We start from the raw sequence: 22,659 nt of genomic DNA, 5'->3' as shown, positions 1-22,659 counted from the left end.
ATGAGGGTGAGATTGTGTCAAAAGCGGAATATGTTCTTCAGTTGAGGCAATAATTTGCCTCAATATGGAATATAAAATATATGTTCATTCAATTTAATTGAATAATGCTCTAAAATCCAGGATGAGAAATACAAAACCCAAATTAATCTACCTAGCGGCGAGACCCAGCCTTTCTCATTCAAACTTATTATATGTTTAAATAGATTTACACGATTTAAGAGAAAAAAAACCACTTGAAAATTTCTGCTGGTTCCATTTTTCACTCTAAATAAGGAATTTCTGATAGCCAACAGCACAACCAAACCGAACCTTCAAAACCTAACATTCACACACATATGAGCATACATTAAAACATACATATGCAAATACCATGAAATAAATGTTTCAAATACATCATGCAAAAAATCCAGATGACTACTTCTGGTTACCGCAATACATCCTAAAATGGCCAAATTTTGCCTAATCTGGATGGCGAAGATGCCGACTTTCAGTTTCTGGAAAACAATTCAAGATGACCAAATATCATCCATTATGAGTATTGCGGAAGTGTTACACTCAGAGGCCAGAAATCAACTTAGTACGCCATTTTAAATTTCTAGATACATAGTAGTTTCCGATATCTGGAAAACAACCTTAAAGGGGCAAACATTATCCAATGTTTTTCAGGAACATTATCCCGGGCTCGCAAGTCGGGACTAAACTCCATATTTCTCTTTGAAACTCGATTTTGCAGCTTCCGGTTTCCGGAAAATATCCTCAAATTGTCAAATACAATACAATGAAGGTATATCCACTCTTTGGGTACTAGAATATTGATGTTATATATAAAGTAATAATTTAGGTAAATGTATGAAAAAACTTGAAGTCAGGTATCTTGTTCTAGTCATCTTCGGTAATCCCTCCATAATCCAACTGGTTTAAAATCAATCCCTAGTCGACGCTGAGAGATTATCCATCCCTTCCCTAGTAACAATATTGGTTTTATCAAAGTTTTATAGCGCTTAATACAGCCAAAACATATAGCGCTATTTGCACTTTCATAAAACCAGTTTTACTTGGGTTAGCTTTCTCGTCTCATGAGAAGATACTATCATTTACCTGGATAGTGTCGCGTTCCCGAGTGTATAGGTGATTAACACAAAGAGATCAACGGAAAACAAACTAGCAAAAAATGCAGTCAACTTTCTTAGTTGTAACTTACGAACAACAATATATTTGATAAGAGGAAAAGATTCTAACTTTTGCATGTATAGTCATTGAAAGTGCTCCAAATGTATTATGTGTTATGATATTTGCAGCTAATTTGATTTCAGTGATATAACATTTATAATAAACTCTATTATGGCAGGGAAAAAATTAAACAAACATTGTGCTGGGGTTACCGTTTTGCAACTTTTCTTTTGTATACATTCATACGCTTTATAATGAGATCTTATATATTGGGCTACTTCAAATTTATATTTTATTCCACAAAGCACAGTTATACTCCGATGTGATTGAAACAATAATGAAGAGTTAATCTATTCCAAAAAAAGAAACTCAAACAGACCTTTCCTAGTTCGTTGCGGTTTATTTGAAAGACCACCTAAATAAACCAAACATAATAGAGCAGCAGTCCCTCAGGTTAACTAAATGTATTGACACTGAACATTATATTTTCGTTTCTTTTGTTCGAAGCTAGAAGATAATCAAAAACGCACAGAGAACAACTATAACTAAATTTGAACTTTCTCAGATTGTGGTCGTTTTAAACAGGGGAAGTGGCTTGAAGATGATCATTGAAGCATGAAATAAAATGAATACCAGCCATAGTGAAACTGTGTAGTGAGTAACACGAATTCTATTGAAAACTGTTATATAGTCGTTTTACATTTATGACATGGTCATGGATTAGCGGCACATACCCAACAAGAAGTTGACTTAAGGTCAGTGAGCAGTGATCGTTTGGATTGTTGATAATATTTCCGGTTTCCTAAGCTGGGTCGAATCAACAAAAACCCCAATGAGGCAACAGTTCAATCAAAATGTCCGTCAGTGAGTGTCTATAGTAATTGGAGCAAAAAAATAGTGTTATGAGATAGAAAAATACGTTAATTGGCCACGACGTGAACGAAGATTCTCCGAATAAACACGCGGTACTACAATGGAGGGAAATGGAGTGCACAGCAACACAGTCACAAAACGTTACAAACTAGCAACAACAACAAGCTCGCTGCTGTTGGCAACGATATGTTTTCTAGGAGCCTTCGGTGAAGTAAGTATAGAAATTACTTTTTTGTTATGGAATTAAAGTATCTAAACATTTTCAAAAAAAAAAGTCCCCGATTTCTCCGGTATGTTCTATCGATAACCTAGAATGAATAGTATACATTAGTTCGAGACATTCTTCGATCATATCACTTGCAAAAGAAGTTGACTAAATAAACCAGCATAAAAATCATTTGTTTAACCGAATATTCATCCCCTTTTTGTATAAATCTATATGATGTGAAACTAACTAATACTTCTCCCCCAATCTTCAAGTTCACAATATTTTTTAGATTTTTTTCAAATTGACGATCTTAGTTTAGTCTAATTCGTTTCTTTAGCATCTCTATCTCTTTTTTACATTCTATGTTCCTGATAGGTACCGTGAAACTTTACTACTTGACTTTATTTAGTAATAACCTTTTCGACATTCTTCCGGCTGGTTTCTTCGAATTTTGTATGTGTTTAGTATATGTAGTTGAAATCTAGTAAATGAAGGTGATTTTTTTTTATTAATTCTGTTTCAGGTCTAATTTATCTACAATCACTGGCATTTTATTATGATTATGACCTAAATAAGATTTTTTGGCGTAATATGAATCAGAAATCATCAAACGTATATATTTTGGCCATACGATTCGGTTTGCGCGGATTTGGGCCGCCTTTTTTTACGTTCGATATCCGCTCATATCTGTTCGTTTGAATAATATCAATAAAGTGTCCAATGTTTGATAAATCATTGCCAAAAATTGCCAAGATGCGACAATTCCCCAAATTCGTGACAGTAAGTGACCGATAAGGGCTGGATAACAAATTTTGCACGCTAAAATCAATTTTTTTACCGAAAGATTCACTGAAACAAATAATTTAACTTGATCTGAGTTGCTGGACACCACCACTGGGCGGGATGATGGATTGTGCAGAACGCATATTTTCAATGTATAGTTGAAGCAAATCTAAAGCCAGGAATTGCATGGCCCCCAAAGCTGATGATCTCAATTTCAAAAGCTAAAAACTACGTTGCAGACCAAGGAGGAGAAACTAATGTTAAATTGAAGAAAACTTTATAAGATAAATTTAACATAAACATGTAAAAACATCACGTAGACAAAATGAATTGTGTTCAGTCAATATATTTGATTGAAAGTTTGAAACCAAAAAAAAAAATAAAGTTAAAGCTAAAAGTGTTCGTTTATTTAAAAAAATGCTGCAAGTAAGAATTCTTCCATCCAACATTCTTAGTTTGCTCAATACTGATTTTTAATACAGATTTTTTGGCACGAGATACACATATACAGATATTTTCGAAAAAAAATACAGATATAAATGTGGTAACCCTGCATATAATAGTAACCGGCATAGGCCACAATTCTGCAAATTGGCATTAGGGTAGTGAAGTTTAAACATAACCGGTGGTGGGCACCGCTACCCGAAAATTTAGCGACGCTAATCGCTAAGTCGCTAACCGGAAAATTTAGCTCGATAATCGCTAAACGCTAAACGCTATACCCACATTAGCGGAACTTTCGCTAATCGCTAATCGCTAACTTTTTAATATGTAAATAGTCATATCGCTATATTTGTTGCTCGTGTTTTGAAAGATTTGGACCACTTTGATCTGGTTTGGTTGAACTAACGGAAACAATTACTTTTTGAAGCTATTTACAGTAAGAGGTTCACGAAACGGTATTCATATTTGATTTTGTAAAAACAAGAATAACAAAAGTTATTTAGCTTCCATTGAAAATAGATACTCTTAGGAATGTTTTCATGAAAATTCAATTATTATCTGAATCGAAAAAGTAGAACCAAAGTTGTCATAATTTCAAGCGCATTGCAATTTACCAAAGTTCTTGGTGTGCCAAAAATTCAATCTAGACCTTGTGCTTGTTCTTCAAAATGCTCCTGTGGCTTGTACGATAACTGGAACTCCATTCTAGGGTAAAAAAACTGACAAAAGTAACTTTCGCAGCAAAGTATGTTCATCTTTCGGAGCAATTTACGTACGCCATCAGCAATTCACAGTTTTTCTAAATATTTCTATTGTCGCTTCTCCACAAAATTTAGCGAATTAGCGATTAGCGTTTCGAAGGCCAAAATTTTAGCGACGCTAACAGTTTCGCTAACCAGCTCAAAAATTAGCGAAATCGCTAACTGAATTTTAGCGTCGCTAATAAGCGAATTAGCGGAATGGTGCCCACCACTGAACGTAACAAATAGAACTATCATCGGTGCGTGCAGAAGAGCCAGCTTTTTTTTTTGTTAGGGAATTAGAATTACGTTGTCCATTGATGTGAACTTTTGTAATATATCCCAGTCAATTGCTATACGTGTCCCCTTGCAAAATACAATGACCACTATTGTTGAGTGATCAGGTACCTGCACCGACACGCTCCCAATCAGGTGAAATATGTTTTATGAAGCCAATCACCTTCCCAGGATTCAAAGACCAAATCTCTTTGGGCTGTAAACAGCCACTGCCAAGAAACCTTGATCTGCGTTTAAATAATGCACCACAACTGCACAGCAGATGTTCCGATGTCTCGCATTCCATATTACAAAAGCGACAGATATCATCCTGAACCCGGCCAATGTTCTTTAAATGATATCTACTCGGACAGTGCCCCGTTACTGGGCCGACGTATGTACAAAGAGCTCTTTTGTTGAGCTCTAGGAGCTTTTTCGAATGATTCTCGTTTGGTGTGATAAATCTTTTAGATTGGGAACACTTTTTGACATCCAACCAATTGGTTATCACCTTTTGTTCCTCCCAGAGTTTAAGCTCCATTTTCACTGCACAGTTTGATATATCGCAGAAAGATTCTGGGCCGATAAACTGTGAGTTAGATCCTTGTTTTGCAAGTTCGTCTGCCTTTTCATTCCCACCAATGCCTCAATGTCCTGGAACCCAATACAAATTTACTGAGTTTGTTTGACATAGCTGTCGCAATGTGAGAATACATTCCCAGACAATCTTGGATGTACATTCATAAGCATCAAGTGCTTTCAGTGCTGCTTGACTGTCAGAATACAAATATTTGCATGTTTGTATTTCCTAGTCAGACACACATTCGCACATTCAAGGATTGCAAAAATCTCTGCTTGAAACACTGTTGGCCAGTGTCCCATTGCCACTGAAATATTAATTCCAGGGCCGAAGATTCCTGCACCAGTTTTGGTACCTATTTTTGAGCCATCTGTAAAAAATATCGTTGAAACGGGACGAACATCAGGAACTCCGACTTCCCAGTCTGTACGCGAAGTTTCGCATACCTTGTAGGGAATATCATGGTTATCCTGAGGTGCCATCCAGTCTCCATTCATACTCATCACTGGCCCACTTTTGAAAAAGTCCAGTATAGTCAGGTGACACACAAGATCACCTGACAAGATAGTTTTTGTTCTTTTTAGCCTCAATGCACTCTTTTCTGCTTCTAGTTGCACGTATTCGTACAACGGCAGCAGATGAAGAATTGCATCAAGAGCTTTTGACGGGGTGCTTTTCATTGCTGCTGTTATAGCAATGCACGCAAGTCGTTGAACTTTATCTAGCTTTGTTCTAGCGGTGGACTCTTTGGTTTTTGGCCACCATACTAACGCAGCGTAGGTCAGTTTTGGACGTATAATAGATGTGAATATCCACATCACCATTTTCGGTCTCAAGCCCCACTTTCTCCCAACGGTTTTGGAGCACAACCATAATGCACTGCACTGACCGCCTTGTTGATTGCATAGTCAAGATGTGCATTCCAGTTTAGCTTGGCATCAAGGATAACTCCTAAGTATTTTACCTGTTCACTGAATGTAATTTCTACTCCTCCAAGCTTGAGAGTTTTCAGATTGAATTTCCTCTTTCTAGTGAAAGGTACGATTACAGCTTTTGTCGAATTAATGCTGAGACCCTCCTTTATACACCAAGACTGGGTATACAGCCAGCTTAATAGAATCAGTGTGTGAGAAGGGGGAGCTAAATGATTGTGATATGTGTTGCTTCAATAATGATTACCACTTACAAATGACGTAACTCTTCAAACAGGCTTAAGTATGTTATTTGTATGGCTTAGTGGCTTTTGTTTAGTTTAAATATTACATTTTGTGGAGTAAAAAGAGAAGAGTGAATTTCAATTCAGTGTTGATTTTTTTTCATTTTAGAAATGTAAAACTGTAAAAAAAAGTGCTAACGGCTAATAGTCAATTACGACACTACACACTCGTTGTGAATCTTGAATGATTTAGGTGCCGTTGTTAGGAGCACAGGAGAGCTTAGAAACTGTTTTTTTCTGACTTAGACTGTGCAGTCGACTATTAGTTTGAAGGACAATTGCGGGGATAGCGCAACGATCCCATCGATCCCATTGATACTAACAATCTCTCTCAAGCCGGGATTCAAACATACGACGACAGGCTTGTTAGGCTAGCATCATACCGCTAGGTTATCAACCTTTTTACCATTGTCAAATTACTACAAAATCAACATGAATAGACTCGGAAACTTGTTTGTTTTGAAGGCCAAGTCCACTTTCAGTGTTTTTTGCAAAACTCCGGCACATAGTGCTTAATGATATGACATTTTGACGTGAATGGAAGTTGCAGCTTTTCCCATCTACTGGTAAAACAGCAATTGCTTCTCAAAACTATGTTGAAAGTACAAGCATTTAGCGTACACGATTTTTACTTGAAAGTTTGAAATTCAAGTACCTTCTTCTCGAGAGACTTGAAAATAGTATTACGAGGTCAAGCATGATGAATATGGTGGAGGAGAGCAAAGGTTTGAAATTTTGCCTCCATTGTTAATCTCTGCTCACATTCACGCTGCTTTTCTTTCGAATGATTTTCATTTCGCACTAAAATTCTTTCGAATGATTTTCATTGTGCTTGTGCAATTTTCCTTCCTGCTTCGTTTGGTTTTCGAGATGCAATTCGATATACCGAACTCACACTACAAGGCCTCGTAAAATGGTTCTTCGAGAAGTGGGTCATTATGCCAATTATAATGTTTGAAACTTTGAGACTCCCGGCGATCAACTATTGAGCAAGATCGCGCCAAATGATCTATGGTCGAATATCGACCATTTTTGATTTGAATGAATCTTTGCATACGTCCACTTATGTTCGAGCGTCTTGATAGAAAAATTTTCACTACACTTTTCACTTTTAATTCACTTTCACTATTTAATTCTATCACTTTTCACTTTTCACTTGCAAATACGACTGTGTGTACACAGTCCAAATAAGCACTGACGAAGGCACTATGTCAGTGCCGAAATACGTATTTGCAAGTGAAAAGTGAAAAGTGATAGAATTAAATAGTGAAAGTGAATAAAAAGTGAAAAGTGTAGTTTGCATACGTGTTTGGCTTAGCAAACTGAGCATTTTTCACAGATGGAGAGATTTTTTACACCCATGAGTTATATTCTAAAAGGGCGTAAGGGCGTAAAAAGAGTTGAATTTTTTTTTGTTTTTTTTTAAGAAACTTGACGTTAATACGCAACTTTTAAAAAAAATTCCAGAATGGAGAAATGAAAAATCATTTTTTTTATAAATATTCAAATTTAAACATTTTTCAAAATATTTGTATTCTGATGATTTTAAAAGATGCAGAGAGTCATTTTTAATCAAAAAACTCTTGGTAGTTAACATTCTAAAGGCATCGGTTTTCGAGATATATTGAATTTAAGCTCGAAAAATTAATAATATTTAGGAAAATACACGTTTTTCCTAACTTGTCCGTGGTTCTCCAGCAAAAACCATACGTTCATTGGAATGCTTGATCAAAAATATACAATTCGTTCTTTGACAATAAAACAATTGGATAAATAACTCAAGCGCTGTATCTTAGCCTACCTACACGTTCCCCCTTGCCGAATGTTTTATAAAAAAAATGTTTGTCGTGCAACATAATAACTGTTTGTTAAGTACGCAACCAATAACTACTGGGTTACCTACCTATAATATCTGTTTTCGTATATAAATACGATTGCACTTCTCCAGAAGTGTTTTTTTTTTTTTTTTTGTAAGATTTGGACCACTGCGACCATTATTTTGGTCTTTCTTGGTATACCTCTTCTTTAGTCTAGGTACTCGGGGCAGACATATCACTATTGATGGAAGTGATCGTCGTTGTCATATCGCACCCTTTCTCCCAATTACTCACTGAATTTCGTATGAAATGTATTACCTCATTAGGATTCGCAGACCAGACCTCAAAAGGCTCCAAAGTTTCTTTCCCAAAGGCTCTTATTCTGCGCTGTATTAGTGCCCTGCAGTGGCAGATCAAATGTTCTGCGGTTTCACATTCGAACCCGCAGAGACGACAAATTTCGTCATCTGACTGACCAATTTGTTGGTGATGCTTACTTGGACAGGACCATTTATACCTGCTCCGGTTGAATCATTCATTTTTGAGCCATCTGTGTAAAAGATGACAGAGCCTTGTCGGATATTCAGACCACCTTGTTCCCAAACTTCCCGTTCGGTCTTTATGATTTTGAAAGGTATTTCGAAGTTTGCTTCTGTATTCATCCAGTCTTCGATACCTGGTATATGTTTGCTCAGCTGGAAATGTTTGAGGATTGCCAGCTGGCCTGTCTGATCTCTAGGTACTTTTTTAAGGCGTGTTAGTCTCAATGCGCTTTTTTCCGCCTCTAGTTGTACTACCTGGTGGAGTGGTAATAGATGCAGAATTGCATCTAAGGCTTTCGACGGAGCACTTTTCATTACTCCTGTAATTGCATTACAAATTAGCCTTTGCAACTTGCCAAGCTTGTTCTGCGTTGACCTTTCTTTTGTTTTAGGCCACTACATTAGCGGGGCATACGTTATTCTTGGTCTTATTATTGCCTGGTACAACCAATAAATCATACTTGGCCTTAGACCCCATGTTCTGCCAATAGCTTTGCTACATGAGAAGAGGGCACTCGTAGCTTTACCGATGACATATTCAATATGTGCATTCCAGCTGAGTTTCTGATCTAAAACTACTCCAAGATGTTTAGTCTCAGTGAAAAGCTGCAGTGTAGTCTAGCCCAGCTTCAGGCTCTTCAAGTTGTACCTTCTCTTCCGGGTGAAGGGAATAATGGTTGTTTTAGAGGGGTTAAGGGTCAGCCCCTCTTGTCTACACCATTCTAAAGTATAGTTTAGAGCTAACTGCATTCTCTCCGATACTGTACTGTCGAATTTTCCCCTCACAAGAATTACAACATCATCGGCGAATTCGACCACTTCGAAACCTATCTCAGGTAGGTTTCTAAGTAGCTGGTCTACAACCAATGACCACAGCAAAGGCGATAGAACTTCACCTTGCGGGCATCCTTCAGTTGTGTTCCTTGTAAGAGTAGTATTACCCAATACTGCAGTTATCTCACGACTATTCAGCATGGTTTTGATCCATTTTGAGGTATATGTATCAAACCCATGGTGTCCCATTGCGTTCAACATTGAGTGATGGGATACATTATCAAAAGCTCCCTCTATGTCTAAGAACGCAGCGAGTGCGATTTCTTTTGTATCTATAGATTTCGTTATTTTTGTCGTCAGCATATGTATTGCATCCATTGTTGACATGTTGCTTCGATATGCAAACTGATACCTACTCAGCGGAGAGGTTTTTAGGTACGTTGTCAATTGATTTTTCCATAATTTTTAACATATTGGAGGTTAGACTAATTGGTCTAAAGGCTTTTGGAAGTGTTTTGTCGCGCTTCCCAGCCTTTGGTATGAAGATCACTCTCGTTTTTCTCCAGTTGGTGGGTAAATAATTAAGTGTCAGGCTTAATTATATACCCACCAACTGGAGAAAAACTAGAGTGAGTGTTAGTAACAAGTTTGCATTTTGTGAAGATGAATAAAGTGAAAATGGAATACACCAATCCCAAATGCTGTAAACTCTTTCCTGATCATCGGTGCTCATCAAGCTTACACAAATTAAACGAAAACGTTATTGCAAAAATAAAAATATTGAACAATCAAGCTCATTTTAATACGTCTTCATCAATTTGTGATTCGTGTAGTTATTGGAATAATAGTCAAGCCACCATTCATCCCTTCGTTGTTTACTATTCAAAATCTGGAACACTTAAGAATATCAGCTTCATCATAATATCGGAAGTACTCCATCATGATACTGTTGCGGTTCAGGTGTTCATTGCCAAATTAATGAGTTTTTTGAAAACAACAATACAGTTGAAAAAAGCGATATTTATGTCTGATGGAGCTGCCTCACAATACAAAAATAGAAAAAAACTTTGCAAGTCTTTGCAAGTTCAAAACAAATTATAACGTCGATGCAGAGTGGCTTTTTTGCGACTTCTCATGGTAAAGGCCCATGCGATGCAATTGGTGGCATATTAAAACGAATGGCAAGAAATGCAAGTTCAGCTAAAGAACATGAACATCCCATTACAAGCGCAAAAGAATTGTATGATTGGTCTAATCAGAAAAGTAATAAATATTCATCAAAAATGTCGTTTAGTTGGGTATCATATGGAGAATATGAACAAGGAGTAACAGAATAGAGCAATATTTTCAAAAAATCTATAATAAAAGCTGGCCCGATTAATCAAAAATATCAGCATTATAACAAATCTTGATATTTTGTTACGAACTTTTTGTATCAACTTGTGTTCAAAACTTAGTCTCGTTAATAGTTAAGATATCAAAATTTCTATCAAAATTACTTACTGATTATTACTAATTATAGCAATTTTGTAAGGTTTTTGGCAGAAAAAGATCAGAATTAGTTAGAATGTACAATATTTTGTTAATTTAATAAAAAAATTGTGATAAATATGCTTTAAAAACACACTTTTGAACATTCAAGTGCAAGATGAACTGAATTTGATATAATTATGTACTTTTTATCATTCCGGCATAACAAGAATATTACAGGCTTTGTTATTTGTATCAGGTTTAGATATATTTTTGTTACCCGTTTGTTATAATCGTTTGATCAGGGGCACACAAAAGTATCACTCTTTTGTTCCGAAATCAGAAAATAAGATACAAACGAAGCTGTTTTCAAAAGATGACAAATCATTTACTTATGATGTTTATAATATATAAGGTGAAACTAGTTCTGTAAAGTATCTATGTCATAAGAACACCTAAATTAATCCACCTTGCGGTCAGACTCAGCCTTTCTCATTCAAACTTATTATTTGTAAAAATAGATTTACATGAATGCATATAAAGGTATATTCACTCTTTGGGTTCTAAAATATTGATGTTGTGATTGAATTATAAAATATGTGCTTAAGAAATAGCGAAATAAAAGAAATGACTTTTAATTTCGAACAATTTAATCACGAGCGTTCAAATAGTACGATACCACATTTAAATCATGTTGAGGCTATATATATTGATCAATGCGGGTATAGTTATAAATAGTCTTTGAATTTCTTTTCTTTCCAAAGCTTTTGAACCACATATCAAATTGTTATGAAGTTTGTTATTTGTAAGTTTAATAGATGACCCGTTCGTATGACACTAGTTATGTTCAAATAAGTCGTGTATTACTTGAGATAATAGACTTTCGTTGTTTTAACAATTTAATACATAATTCATCAGTTAACCCTTAACTAGCCCGTTATATATATATATATTTTTTTAATTCTCGCTTATTTTCCGTCGGTCTAGTTCCGCCACTGTTGTGGCCAATCACCGACGCCCAGGGAAGCGACTCCACACCCAGGACCCTAACTCACGACCCGTTTATTAACGGACCGGCGCCAACGGCTTTACTTCCTCATGCGATGGAAGGCGTGATCCCAGAGATTTTTCGCCTCAGAAAATCTCCCGGTGTCTGCTAGGATTGAATCTAGACCAGTTGGGTTGGTTGTGAGTGGATCACGCCACCTCACAACCATCGACACCTAATGTCGGCGGTGGGATTCGAACCCAGGCGTCGAGCGTGGTTGGCGGAGACGTTACCAACCACACTAGGCCCCCGCTCTTCAGCCCGTTCAATATTGTTCAAATCGGTTGTGTAGTTTCTGAGATAATGAAGTTTCGTGATTTTCACATTTCGATACATTACAGACCAAGTTACAGTCCGATTACAGTAAAACTCAATAGGGTGTTATGAGGCAGCTAGACCTTTCATTTGACCCTAATTTTGTTGCAGTGTACAACGCAGCAAGCAATGCAAATCGAAGTAATCGCTACATATAGCATAGAATTAAAAATCAGGTAGTTCGAATCAAACAACCGTTGAATAAATACCGGAGTCGGAACTGGTGAAGGAAATTCAGAAGTTTGGAAGTCAAGATGGCAGAAAAACTGGTGTCGTTTCCGAAGCTCAATGGTTCAAACTACGATAATTGGAGTTTCAGAATGAAACTTTTGCTGACGAAAGAGGGCAATTGGATTGCTGTAGCGGGCACGAAGCCAGAACCGGTCACGGAAGTATGGAAGTTGAAGGACGAGCAAGCGCTGGCATCAATAGGATTGGCCGTGGAAGACAACCAGTTAATCAACATAAGGAAGACCAAATCGGCAGCTGAGGCGTGAAGAGCTCTTGAAAACTTTCATGTGAAGAGGACGTTGACGACGAAGGTATCCGTGATGCGAAAAATCTGCAGTCTACGTCTGGAAAAACACGGTGACATGGAAGCACACGTTTCGAAGCTGGCGGAGTTGTTTGAGAAGCTTAACAATCTGCAACCGGAAAAAATCATTGACGACGAGTGGTTGGTTGCTATTTTGTTTAGCAGTCTATCGGAGGAGTACGAGACATTGGTAACCGCTCTCGAAGCCCGTCCGAAAGAAGATTTGACCCTCGACATGGTAAAGGGTAAGCTTATCGATGAATGGCATAAAAAGAAACAGCACAATGGCGACGAAGACGACTCTGAGGCCGTGCTGTATGCTGATTCGAAAACCGAAAAGGATCGGTGTTTCTTCTGCAAAAAGTTGGGGCACCAGAAATAAATTGTGAAAAATTCCGAGTGTGGAGAGCTGCGAAGGAAAGTGTTAGCGTAACCAAGCAGCCGAAAGCTGGGACTAAGTAACCAAAAGTGGTAACCAAGCAGCATAAAGCCAACAACGTGTCGCAGAGCAACGAAGATCACTACGCGTTCCTGACTGGTTGCGGATATCAAACGGAAAAACTGTGGATATTAGATTCCGGTGCGACTTGTCATATTGCAAATCACCGGGATTTCTTTGTAGATCTGGATGATGCAGTTACAGAAGACGTTTGGGTCGCTAATGGAATGAAAATTCGTTCAAAGAGCCGCGGTGCTGGGCGGATCAATGTCATCGATGGTACTGGTCGAGAGCGTGATGTGCCGATAGAATGTGCCTTGTTCGTTCCGGAAATGAAGTCCAATTTGCTTTCTGTGAAAAGACTCGTGCAAAAAGGACTCGTTGTGATATTCGATGCCAGCGGAACGAAAATCATGAGAGGTGAAAAGGTTTGTGCAACGGCGGAGTCCGTTGGAAATTTATTTGTGATGCGTCAATCATCAGAGCGTGTATCCATGGCAAGACGAGTGATGACTGCGTTCATGTTTGGCACGGGCGGCTGGGTCATAGAGACTGCGAGGCCGTGTTGAAATTGCAAACGGTAGCTGATGGTGTTTTTTTTTTTTTTTTTAAGGTGGCGGGGAAATCTGCAAACAGACACCTGAGAAGAGAACTCAGGGTGTGGGGATGAGACTAGGGGAGAGATGCTGGGGTAGTTACACTCGCCCAGGCACCTACTGATCCCTGTCCCGACCCACTAAAACCCCTCCAGTCTCCAGCCCTGGTCTTCCCGGAACGACGGTTAAGTATTACGTCGGGGAGTGGCTTTTGTGCATGATGCACCCTCTTTACTCTTATAACCTCCTAGCTAACTACCTGTAGACTGGTAATTAGCTACCACTGGCGTGTTGGTGGTTGACCCGCCACACACGTTGCAGCTCCAGAACAATCTGAGAGGCGGCCGCACAGACCGCGTTCCAGATGTCCGGGTAGTCGCACATCCTCCGGACTAGATTGTCCGGAGTAGTGCCAGGCCCGCTCACAGCCATCATGTTGCTCCTCGCTCTTACGAAACGGGGGCATACGAAGAAGACATGCTCAGCAGTCTCCTCCTCCTCTACGCACTCGGGACACATGGAGGACACCGCGTGTCCGAACCTGTGCAGATATTGCCTGAAGCAACCATGGCCTGACAGGATTTGTGTCAGGTGGAAGTTCACTTCACCATGTCGTCTCCCGACCCAGCCGGATATCTCCGGTATGAGTCGGTGCGTCCATCTGCCCTTTGTGGAGTTGGACCATTCCCGCTGCCAGCGGAGCATCGAGAATGACCTTCTGGTACCTCGTATGCCCCTTGTGTCACGTTGGTCGAAACACTCTCTGTCCTCCTTGATGGCGATGCTGATAGGCATCATACCGGACAAGACACAGATTGCATCGTATGACACCGTACGATACGCACTCGCAACTCTCAGGCACATGAACCTGTAGGTACTTTCCAGTTTACCAAGGTAACTGTTAGTACCTAGCGCTCTGGACCACACTGGCCCACCATACCTAAGTATGGACGAAACCACGCTGGCAAGAAGTCTTCGCTTGCTGCCATAAACCGCTGAGCTATTGGACATCATACGAGATAGTGCTGCAATAGCCGATGAGGCCCTCTTACAGGCATAGTCGACGTGACTCCCGAACGTGAGCTTGTCGTCCACCATAACCCCCAAGAGCTTCAGGGATCGCTTCGAGGTGATGGTGCAGTCTCCGACTCTGACCACCGCCTGTTGCTCCGATTTACGGTTGTTCATAAACGTGACCTCCGTCTTATGATGCGCGAGCTCCAGTTTCCTGGAGCGCATCCAGTCCTCGACCTTGCGTATACAGTGCGCGGCCGTCAACTCGACCTCCTCGTTAGGCTCGCCGTAAACCTCCAGCGTTATGTCGCCTGCAAAGCCGACGATCACAACCCCTACAGGAAACTTGAGTTTCAACACTCCGTCATACATGACATTCCACAACACCGGGCCCAGGATAGAACCTTGCGGAACTCCTGCGGTAATTGGGACGCCCTTCTGACCCTCATCCCTGTCGTAAACAAGTACTCGATTCTGGAAATAATTTTCCGCTATGGAGTCCCAACTGGCACTATTGAACGCATTCTTCACGTCGAGCGTGACGATTGCGCAGTAGCGTATTCCCCTTCTCTTGCGCTGGAGTGCTACCTCCGCCGTCTTGATGACGGAAGAGATTGCGTCCAGCGTGGACCTGCCCTTCCGGAAGCCGAACTGGTTACTTGCCAGACCGTGTACACCCTCCGTGTACCTCACCAGTCTGTTGAGGATGATCCTCTCAAGCACCTTGCCCGCGGTGTCCAGCAGGCAGATAGGCCTATATGCCGATGGGTCCCCTGACGGTTTCCCAGCCTTCGGCAATAAGACCAGTCTCTGCCGCTTCCACCTGTCCGGAAAGAGACAGTCATCCAGGCACCTCTGCATGACTGCCCTGAACAGCCCGGGGGCCGTTTTTATCGCCAGCCTGATCGCCAGGTTAGGGATACCATCCGGTCCCGGTGCCTTGCTCACCTTTAGTCTTGGCCATTACGATCCTGTAGGCGTCACCCCACGGATTTGTATTGGCACTCGCACATAGCCTATCGAAGCAGGCCCTCTTGCTGGCCTTTATCGCACTCTTTAGCATCGATCTTGCCGAACTGGACCTATCCGCAACCCAGTTACCGTTTCCGGGAGGGATGCGGTAGGGATCCGGTATGACGGCGATGTCCGACAACGACTCATTGGCTGCTTGGTGTAGCAGCTGCTGAGCCGCGAAGCAATGGTTCAGGTTCAGTTGCGTCACCTTTACGCCCTTGGTTTCGCAGCCGGCTTACCGGCTGGGCACCTGGGGCCTCCCATAAAGTGTTTGGCGTCCCGTTTCCCGGAACATACCATGCACTTGGGAGACTCCCCACAATCCTTTGCTTTATGGCCTGCACCTCCACATCGCCTGCACAGCTGGCTCCTATCGGGCCCCTTGCAGGTCCAGGACTTATGTCCGCCCTCGAAGCACCGGAAGCAAATGTCTGGTTGCTGTAGTATGCCCAGAGGACATACAGACCAGCCGACCTTCAACTTGCCCTCTTTCAGGGCCAGGTTAGCGTCCGCCGACAGTAGTCGGAAGGTAGCTATCTGGGTCCCCGCCGGACCTTTGCGGAGGCGGATTGACTCCTTAGCCACCTCCACCCTGCACTTCGCTTTTAGGGCTTGTGCAATGTTGCACCCCTTAGTGATTTCGTCCAGGTTTTCAAGCTGGAGAGTCACTTCTGAGGTGAGTGCCCGCACTTGCACCTCCTTCCCTAGGACCTTTTCAGCTACCGTTTTGTAGGTAGCCCCCTTGTTCTTGGCGTCCTTCCGGAGCTCAAGTATCATCTCGCCAGTGCGAGATCGGCGGATACTCCGCACATCCGCCCCCAGATCCTTGAGCTGGGTTTCCCCCCTCATCTTCTTCAAGACTTCTGAGTACTTCGACCCATCCGTCTTGAGTATGAGGGCATCACCCCTACTCCGCGCCTTTTTGACCTTTTTTGGTCCACTGGCCGCTCCGCCATCATGTCGCGTCGCACCTTCCCGACGCTTCCTACCCTCTACGGTAGTCCATGGGTTGCCCGTAGCCTCCACCTGTGCCTTTTCCGCAGTGGACCTTGAACCGGTTGGCGTGTGTTCCCGTGGGAGTAGCACGACCAATCGTTTCTTAGTGTTCCCGGGGGCCGTTTCCCCCGGGGACTGCCTCGTTCGCTTAGCGACCTGCCCCGTGGAGCAGACCGACGCGAACGAGGGGGCGTCTGTCTGCACCTCTTTAGATGCAGTCGCCCTCCCGGTCCTGGCCGCTTTCTCGGCCGCCTTCACCCGAGCTACGAGTTCTTCGTGCTCCTTTCTGACTTCATCAATGGTGCTCCGAAGCAGGAGGAGGCTCTGCTTCAGGTCGCCAGCGATGTTTCGCCTGTTCGCCAAGAACTCGATTATGGCATCGAGTTGTTCAGACAGCGCCGCCACTCTTGGCCGCGTGTCCATACACCTTTCGACGGCCTTGACTAGCAAGGGACCGTCTACCGAGATGTCTGGTGTGGACACCGACGGATTCGCCGTTTTTCCACCTCCAGACTTCGCCGCATTCGTCTCCGCCTTCTTCTGCGGAGACCGCTGGATGCCACCTCTTGCGAAGGGATTTTGTAATCCCTCCGCACTCGTCTCTTTCGTTTTGAATGTGTTCATCTTGATGTTAAATGGGCCCCCCTTCCAGCCGCTATCCTTGTCCATGGTGGAGTAGTCGCCTATGTGGTCCCATGGTGGTCTATGCCGAAGCAGTGAGGTCATGGCTAGGTTAAGCAGTCATAGCGCCTTATGGGCAACTATGACTCCACCGACCGGCGCAAGTCAGGAACAACCATCTGATCCTACTCCTGCCTGATTCCCACCAGGCAATAGACTCGGAACGTACTGGAAGGCCTGCCAGGTTTTATGGGACGGAGACCCCTGCACCGGGTACCACCTCGCCATTTCAAGCCGTTGTCACACGACTTTACTAAGGGAGCTCGATGCAGGTGCCAGCCCGAGGATGCGGTACCATTCCGAAATCCAGCTCATATCCGTTCACTACGCTGCCAGTTGCCATAATCGGGACCTTACTGGCATCAGTCCCGATGGGCGGGTAAGTGCTTTTGGGTGTTGGGAGCGGCTCTATTCGCTCCGTCAGAGGTGCTTCCGGGTGATTGTGGCTTTTGCGAGGAGTTGACTGTCCCTGGTCCGACGCTCACCACCCCTAGGTGACCTCCCGCTGCTGGTCCGGGACTGTTCGGCAGTGGTCACACCTGTATAGTGCGCCCTCGACGATCGCCACACGTCGACCCGTGGTGGCATGCAGCTCTGCCGTTAGCTGATGGTGTGAAGGTGAAACAATGCAGTTGCACCGATACGTGTGAAGTTTGCATTGAAGGAAAAATGCATAGGGCACCATTTCCAAAGGCATCCGGAAGTGTGACATCATCGGTAATGGATTTAGTGCACACTGGCATTTGTGGGCCAATGCGTACAAAAACTATGGGCGGCAGGCGATACTTTATAACAATTATCGACGATCGACAGCAAGTACACGGTGGTATACCTCTTACGTGGGAAATCAGAAACGCTCCAGAAATTCAAAGAGTACGTTGAACTGGTCAATACGCAGTTTGGAAAGAAACCCAAAATTCTGCGGTCAGACCGCGGTGGCGAGTACATCGGTAAGAAATTCAAGGCTTTCTTGAAGCAAAACGGTATTGTTGGACAGTTGACGGCACCGTACACCCCACAGCAAAACGGGGTGGCTGAAAGGAAAAACAGATACTTAGTCGAAATGGCAAGGTGTATGCTCATCGATGGAAATCTTGACAAGCGTTTTTGGGGAGAAGCGGTGATGACGGCAAACTACATGCAAAACCGATTGCCGTCACGATCGATCACTAGCACACCATATGAGCGATGGTTCGGGAAAAAGCCAAATCTCGGACTCATTCAGCGATTTGGCGTAAACGCATATTGTCATGTGCCAAATACGAAGAGAGGAAAGCTGGATAGCAAAGCAGTCAAGCTGAGGTTCGTTGGCTACAGTGAAGCATCGAAAGCATACCGCCTGGTGGACGAATCAACAGGGAAAGTGACAATTAGCCGTGATGTGAAATTTTTAGTGACTTGCGATCCTGAGCCAGGGCCGGTGGCAGAAAATTTGGTTATTCCATCTATCAGTTTCCAGCAAGTGGATTCATTAAATGAGAAAGAGTCAACGGATTCTGATGACGATGATGTCTGGGACGATCCTGAGGGAGCAGCGAATGAGGCGCAGTCCGATGCCGAAGAGGTGCATATTAATTTACCTCGCAGGTCAACAAGGTCCAATTTTGGTATTTTTCAAAACCGTAACGCGTGTGCGGCAGAAACTTTGGTTCAGGAGGAGCCGAAAACATTGCAGCAAGCGTTACACAGTCCAGACAGCAACAAGTGGCGTCGCGCAATGACGGAAGAGCTAGCATCAATTGAAGAGAACGGGACCTGGGATTTGGTTGATCTTCCTGCGGGTAAACGAGCCATCGGATGCAAGCCAGGTGTTCGTCATACCACGTTTCGCACGATGATGTCTGTTGCAGCAAAGAAAATGATGAGCGTCAAGCAATTCGACATAAAAACAGCGTTTCTCAACGGCAACCTTAAGGAGGAGATATTTATGAAACTACCTCCCGGGTATGGCGTAAACGGCGTGGAAAGCAAGGTATGCCGTTTAAAGAAAAGGCTGTATGGGCGCATTTGCAGACTTGCAGAAAATCTAACAGTGGATATATTTTCAAGTACAGCGGCGGCACTATTTCATGGGCTTGCCGGAAACAATCTTGCGTTTCATTGTCTACAGCAGAAGCAGAATTTAGCGCTTTCAGAAGCATCCCAAGAGGCAGTTTGGCTGCAGAAACTGTTACATGATCTGGGAGAGAAAGCCGAAGTTGTGTTGTTCGAAGATAACCAGAGTTGTTTGAAGATGCTAGAATCCGACAAGTTCAGTAACCGTACAAAACACATTTCGACGAAATTCCATTTTGCCAAAGATTTGCAGAATAAGGGTGTTGTTGAATACAAATACTGTCCCACGGAGCAGATGGCAGCAGATCTTCTGACAAAACCACTATCACGAGTACATTTGGAAGTACTTCGACAGCAGTGTGGCTTACATTAGCAGCAGCGTTGAGGAGGAGTGTTGCAGTGTACAACGCAGCAAGCAATGCAAATCGAAGTAATCGCTACATATAGCATAGAATTAAAAATCAGTTAGCTCGAATCAAACAACCGTTAAATAAAGACATACTTTTAAATTGTTCTTCAAGATATTTTAAGTCCAGTCCGATTATTTCACTTTGTCAGCCAATAAATTTTGTGGAAATCGGTTCAACCCTCTCTGAGAAAAGCGAGTGAGTTTATGTAGCCTTCGGAATATGTTTCTTTTCATAGCTGGATTTCACATTTTTAAACATAACAGGCAAAGTTATAATCCGTTTGTAAAAAAAATCAATAGGATCTTTTGGGGCAGCAACACTTTCCATATGACACTGATTTCATGAAAATCGATCCAGTCTGAGAAACATGATTAAGATCAAATAGTCTACAGAACACTTTTCTTTCCATAACTTCTGAACCACAAGTTCAATCTTTATGAAATTCAAAAGTTAAGGGTTTATTAGATAGCCCGTTCATTTGAAATTAGTTTTGTTTAAATCAGTTGTTTAGTTTCTGTGATATTGATGTTTCGTGATTTTTACATTTTGATGCATAACCTCTAAACTAGAAATCCGATTACAAAAAAATTCAATAGGGACAACTAGACCTTTCATTTGCAATTAATTTCATTGAAATCGGTTCAGAATCGGTTCACAATCGAATGAGATTGGGAGAGCGTTACACACACATACAGAAAATGCTCAGCTCGTCGAACTGAGTCAAGTGATGTACGACATTTGGCCCTTTTGAGCACTGTTATACCTTTAGTTTTTGCAGTGATTGCTATACCTTTCTAGGAGAAAGGCAAAAATATGTTCCTAAGATTTTCCTTAAAATTGAGTTAATACGCGAAAATGGTAGCTAACTATGCATAGTCTCGTAACAATAAATGGACTCAACAACTTTGTTCCGAAAAATTTCAAGAAAACATCCAAACATATTGTCCCATTTCATAAGAAGCAATGGTACGAAATCACACAAGAACGCGTTTTTCTCGGCTTGCTGAAAATGCAAATGGGACTGACATGTTTTGCGCTGCAGTATATCACTTGAAACATTTTAACCCCTTTTTCTTGAGAACCGTTCGCCCAATCGTCTTGTTGTTGAAGAATGAATTGTATATTTTTGATCAAGCATTCCAATGAACGTATGGTTTTTGCTGGAGAACCACGGACAAATTAAGAAAAACGTGCTTTTTCTTAAATGATTATAATTTTTCGAGCTTAAACTAGAAATAACTCGAAAACCAATGCCTTTAGAATGTTAACTACCAAGAGCTTTTCGATTAAAAATGACTCTCTGCATCTTTTAAAATCATCAGAATACAAACACAGGTCGGACTCGATTATCCAGAGTTTTGAAAAACATTTCGCTGCGGATAATCGAATCCTCCGGATAATCGAGCCATTTTAATTTTTTTAATTTTTAATATCTCTCATTTGGAACATTGAGTTTTCTATTATAGTATGTTGTACACAATGCATGTGCCGACGAAATAAATTAATAATTGTCTTTAGATTGTTTGTCGGCGTTTGTTATACATATATACGTAATAATAAATTATGTTATATAGATTATCTCGAAGATGTTAAAACCAAATAAAATAAATCAAAACTACCATTAGAAAGACAGCTTTTGCTCCGAGAGATTGAAGGAAATATTTTCCAGAAAATATAATAGAATTTGATTTGATTTAGGTATTTATCTCACGGTGCTCCCACAGACCGTTATTATTTAAAAAAATGCACCAAAGAATCTAAGTACACCATTCGATTCGTTATGACGTCCAGAATCTCTGGTAAAAATTTCAAAATCATCGTATGGTACATTTTTGAGTAATGCGCTTTTGAAAGTTGTAAGGTACAAAAAAGGTCATATGAAACCGACGAAATACTTCTTGTAAAGCACGTTTTCAACCACCATTTTATGTAATAACTTCCAAAATAGTTTTTACACATTCCAAGGGTTATATTTCAAGCCACTAACAATTGGTGGAAAGATTTATTTGAAAATCCCACAGTGCACAGTGGTTTAAACTCGAAAAATCGTGGTCGTTATAGTTTTGACTGCGAAAAATTGAAAATCGATTATATACAGACTCGATTATATATTGACTCGATTATATATGATTCGATTATATATAAAATTGTATATAATCGAATCATAAAAATTTTTTTTTTTTCAATTTTGAATATAACTCACCTAAAGCAGCAATGTCGTATAGGGATCATCCAAAAATACGTAACGCTTAGGGGGAGGTAGAGATCTGACAAAACGTCGCAATCAATACTAAAAATTTTGAAGAAACAGAAATATCGCGAGGGAACGTTTACAAATTATGTAACGCTCAGGAAACGGGAAAGAGTGTTGGGTTGCAAAGTTTTGCAACCCATACGGAAAATTTAAACAAAAAGCATGGCAAAGGGGGAAAGGAGATCAACAATAATGATTCTTGCGTTACGTTATAAATAATCGCTTCCTTATTGATTCGTAAAACTCCGTTCAAATGTTACATAACGCAAGCAGGGCTGAGAAAACTTTTATGCATGGTGTGCTGAGTATTGGAAACATGCTATACAAAGTGGTGAGGGTTTTCCGGAAGTCCAATATTTTTGTCACGTTAAATTTGAATGGACCCCAATATTACTATTTCAATGTTAAA

The 22,659-nt window shown here is 41.3% G+C and overlaps 1 protein-coding gene across 5 annotated transcripts in view; it reads left to right on the top strand.

The window, feature by feature from the left end:
- The window catches only part of LOC129728798 (uncharacterized), a 181,575-nt gene that overhangs the window by 2,166 nt on the left and 156,750 nt on the right, over window positions 1-22,659 (top strand). For 3 of the 5 annotated variants that reach the window (XM_055687282.1, XM_055687261.1, XM_055687272.1), the window contains exon 2: window positions 1,736-2,254. In XM_055687282.1, coding sequence (XP_055543257.1) covers window positions 2,144-2,254 — 111 coding nt within the window. In that variant the 5' untranslated portion in view covers window positions 1,736-2,143. Of the gene's footprint in view, window positions 1-1,677; window positions 2,255-22,659 lie in introns of all 5 variants that reach the window. The other 2 variants (XM_055687266.1, XM_055687277.1) reach the window with 2 other exon arrangements.

Source organism: Wyeomyia smithii, chromosome 1, assembly GCF_029784165.1.
Source record: "Wyeomyia smithii strain HCP4-BCI-WySm-NY-G18 chromosome 1, ASM2978416v1, whole genome shotgun sequence".
NCBI classification, from domain to species: Eukaryota; Metazoa; Arthropoda; class Insecta; order Diptera; family Culicidae; genus Wyeomyia; species Wyeomyia smithii.
This window is presented reverse-complemented; position numbering and strand designations above follow the sequence as displayed.